At 40.9% G+C, this 4,529-nt stretch overlaps 1 protein-coding gene across 1 annotated transcript; it reads right to left on the bottom strand.

The window, feature by feature from the left end:
- Nucleotides 1-800: 800 nt before the first annotated feature.
- Nucleotides 801-2,016, bottom strand: LOC4350074 (dirigent protein 1). Its single transcript, XM_066305085.1, has 2 exons — nucleotides 1,149-2,016; nucleotides 801-1,004 (listed from the first exon to the last, which is right to left on the bottom strand). The coding sequence occupies exon 1, from the start codon at nucleotides 1,925-1,927 to the stop codon at nucleotides 1,310-1,312; it is 618 nt and encodes a 205-aa protein (XP_066161182.1). The 5' UTR covers nucleotides 1,928-2,016; the 3' UTR covers nucleotides 801-1,004; nucleotides 1,149-1,309.
- Nucleotides 2,017-4,529: the final 2,513 nt, after the last annotated feature.

The following is a 4,529-nucleotide window of genomic DNA, read 5'->3' as shown; positions in this document are numbered from 1 at the left end:
TCAATAGAAATTTTGGCATGACCTCCCCTCTTTTTTGAAGAAATTTTGAAGCTTGCTCGGGCAGCTGGAGGAGGAAGAAGACATATATATAGGGGTGGGACTTTAGTCCCGGTTGGTAGCACCAACCGGGGCTAAAGATCACCGGGATCATTAGTCCCGGTTGGTATTACCAACCGGGACTAAAGTTAAGATCTTTAGTCTCGGTTAGTAGCACCAACCGGGGCTAAAGATCACCGGGATCTTTAGTCCCGGTTGGTATTACCAACCGGGACTAAAGTTAAGATCTTTAGTCCCGGTTGGTGCTACCAACCGGGACTAAAGATCCCGGGGGGGCCTGACAGGTCCTGACAGCATTCGAACCGGGACTAAAGATGATCTTTAGTCCCGGTTGGTAACACAAACCGGGACTAAAGATCAAATATGCCCGTTACCCTTTTGAACCGGGACTAAAGATCATCTTTAGCCCCGGTTTTTATTGCATCCGGGACTATTGTGGAAATCGGCCGACCGACGAAAGATGGTTTCTCCACCAGTGCTACATGGCTATGCAAGGTTTTTTAGGCTTTGTGTGGTGCGCCTACATGTGTGATGGATGCTGAGGTGGGTGTCGGATTTTTAAGCTAAATATCGTACCGATCCAAGCACTTGTCTAAATATTACTGAGTGCATGTTCAAATATTCAGCTGATAGCGTGAGCTCATATCACCTATACCATAAAGACAATGCCAATACATATGCATCTTCTTATTTATTAATTTCAGATTCAAAAATTATTATATTTAAAGCAAACAACTATCAAGGGCTACAAAAACCATAAATAAATATATAATTAATGTTACAACTGGACAATACATCAACTGGACAATATATATTAGTCTAGTTACAACTTCTCGACACTTTGAACTATCTACGTATATAGGAGATGGATTTTCATTCCACAAAGAAACTATACACGCAACTTTAGGGCATATATATCATAGGGGCATCCGGATCTTGAGCCTTTACTACTTTCTCCGTTTCACAATGTAAGTCATTCTAGCACTTTTCATATTTATATTGATGTTAATGAATCTAGATAGTATCTAAATTCATTAACATTAATATAAATGTGGGTAATACTAAAATGACTTACGAAACGGAGGGGGTACGTACTAATACGAGGACAATAGGAGCCCTATGAAACCCATCAAATTTTTATTTCTTCATAAATCCGCCGCTGCACAACTCCTCGCACAGATGATGCATGCAGCCATGCATATATGCAGCAGTAGTCGCGTGCGTTTCCTGTCCATGGCTAGCTCCGTGCTAGCTAGTGCTGCAGGTAGAGGTCGATCTCGACGATGCCACCGGTGGCGAGGCTGTAGTCGTAGTTCTTGGTGACCATGTACCCGCGCGCCAACCGGAACCGCCCCGTGCCGCCGATCACCACCGACTCGCGCTCGCCGGCGTCCATGTCGATGCGCCCCTTCGCCGTCACCGAGCTGCCGCGGTGCTCGCCGGCCTCCAGCACCATGTGCAGGCTCAGGTCCGACACCACGCCGCCCTCCGACACCCGCACCGCGAACCCCTGCGCCGTGCCCACGCGCGCGCTGCCGGCGGATGGCCCCTCCGTCAGCGCGTTGTTCAGCGCCACGATGTCGCCGAACTGACGCGGCGGCGAGCCGTCGCCGCCGCCATCGAGCAACAAGGAGCGGCCGGAGACGACGCGCATGGCGGTGGGAGACGGGCCGGTGTAGGCGTCGTGCATGTAGAAGTGGAGGTGGGTGGTGGTGGTGGTGGTGGTGGAGGCGCCGTTGCGGTGGAGGAAGACGGCGGCTGCGAGGAGGAAGCAGCCGAGGAGGATGGAGGAGAGGGACGCCATAGTACTCGAGCTTGCTGTGGGCTGTGCTTGGCTACTGCTTGCTTTGTGTGTTGTTGCAGCTGGCATGTACTTATGGACGTGACATGACAGCGAGTGCTAGCTCAAGAGAAACGTTTCTTTTTTAAAAAAAAAAAACGAGGTGTCCTCCTCCTCGTGTGAATGTTTTAAAAAAACATATCTACACACTATGCATACTTTAAGGTGCTGTCACATCGGATGTTTAAACCCTAATTTAGAGTATTAAACATAGACTAATAATAAAACTAATTGTATGAATGAGAGCTAATTGGCGAGTCGAATCCATAATTAGCAAAACTTTTGCTACAGTCAACTTTTGCTAATTATGGATTAATTAGGCTTAAAAAATTCATCTCGCGAATTAGCTCTCATTTATACAATTAGTTTTATTATTAGTTAATGTTTAATAGACCAAATTAGCGTCAAACATTCGATGGAGAGGAACTAAAAAGTTTTAGTCCCATGTAAACTGGGCCTTATCAAAAGTTTTAGTCCCATATAAACTTGGCCTTATCAAAAATAGTAAAGTATCTTATCTGGTCATACTCATATTTTCAAAAAGAATGTAGCATGCTATTCACATGCTATGAGAAACAGTACCATTGATGTACTCTCTCCGTCGTAAAATATAATCATTTTTTAGACTTCGACACAGTCTTCAAGATGATATATAAAAATAGGATGTTGTAAATAAAAAAAATACATATTATGATAGTTTGCTTAATGATAAATCTAGTAACATCAATTTTACATGATGGATATTTTTTATTTTTTCTATTAATAGTCAATGTTAAAAGTTTGACTTGACACTATGCTAAAAATGCTTATATTTTAGGACGGAGGGAGTAGTATTTTTTTAATCACTTATATCTTTTCAACGGTATATATATTTGTCATGGTTATAAATACCACATACCTAATAGTAGTTAATTAAGCACGGCGGGACCCAACACATATCAAGTCTTATACGTACCTAATAGTAGTTAATTAAGCACGGCGGGACCCACCACATATCAAGTCTTATATGGAATTAGGCCTCACTTATGAAAGGTATTTTGAATAAGGAAGGACAAGTAGAGTTCTATATGGAAACTATAGGGACTACTCGGATTGTATCCATATTGGTCCCTATAGTTCTATTTGGTCAAGGGGACACCTATGGGTATAAATAGACCCCCTAGGAGGAGAGGGGGACAATCAAGATAGACACAGACCAATACAAGCAAACACACGCCAAGACAAGCTGCCAGATATCAACATCAAAAATAAGCCTAGACAAACCCAATATAGTGCCTGTAGAGGCTAACAAGGGATCTAGCGCTATCTCTAATCTCGCCGAGTGCGGATTCAAGGAGGAAGACTATCCCGTTGTCGACTACATCATGGTATTCTAGGCCGCCAAGTCGACAACGGTTGATAGATTATCCCAAATTTTGTACTGGTGTGATTATGATGAATAAATAGCAACACCGGCTTCGGCCAACAGGAGTAGGGATATTACTTGCCAAATAAGGGGCCCGAACCTGTATAAAAATCCTTGTATAAAAATCCTTGTCTCTATCTCTTTTACCTCAATCTTGCATAAACCTTGGTACCGACAATCCCCTTACCATGTAGTTGTGACCTAAAACATCGACAATATTATTTTAAACATCTACATATTTGAACGATCGTACTTCACTCAAAATATATAACAAAACAAGTCCAATATTAAAAATTTCCAATTATTTTAATTTTTTATTTTTTTTCATAGCTCCTGTAATAGTATAGTTATTTCAAATACCACGAAGAGTTTCTTTCCCAGAGAATGTAGTTACTTCTACTTCTGAAAAGAGTTACTTCTACTACCTTAAAAGCGATGGAGCCCACATGTTAGTTCTGTTTTTCTTACCTTTTAATTTCTAACGATATATACTCCCTCTGTTCTATAATATAAGGGATTTTAGAGGGATGTGACACTTTATAGTACTACGAATTTAGACAAAAAAAAAAGCTTGTCCATAGTCCTAGAAAGTATCCTATTCCTCTAAAATCCCTTATATTTTGGGACGGATGGAGTATATTTTAATTTCTTCCTCTCGTACATAAAAATCGGTGCACAACTGCACATGTCAGAATATATATTAAGCCAGGCATCAGCCATACCATTGGTATAATGAAGACATTGCCTGATGTGATTGAGATGAGGGTAACTGATTAATTCATGTTCTAGGAAAGACAACATCCGTCCTATAAAAAACCAACCTAGGATGAGATATGACATTTCTTTATACAATTAATCTTGATAAGGGTATGTCCGGGTTCATTATACTAAAAAAATGTCACACATCCTGTCTAGGTTGGTTTTTGATGGCACAGACAGAGTACTGTTGTATATTTTACGCGCTCTCTCTCTCACTACTACTCTCCTTTTCTCATCCATAGTGTATGTCTACACATGCATATCATGTCATGTCATTCGCGCATGTCCACATAAGTTTTTGCTTGCTCATTTGCACGTTTTCTCCCCTTTTCAAATGTTTTTTCTTCGAAAATAATTATCTGTTCTATGATTTGATAAACTGTTGTATTCCTTACAATTAAATATTTATAATAATATATCACACAATTATATTTTGATAAATAAATCAAATATTGTTTCACCCTTTAA

The sequence above is a fragment of the Oryza sativa genome, chromosome 11 (genome assembly GCF_034140825.1).
Source record: "Oryza sativa Japonica Group chromosome 11, ASM3414082v1".
Lineage (NCBI taxonomy): Eukaryota > Viridiplantae > Streptophyta > Magnoliopsida > Poales > Poaceae > Oryza > Oryza sativa.
The sequence above is the reverse complement of the archived record's forward strand: the minus strand, read 5'-3'. Positions and strand labels throughout refer to the sequence as shown.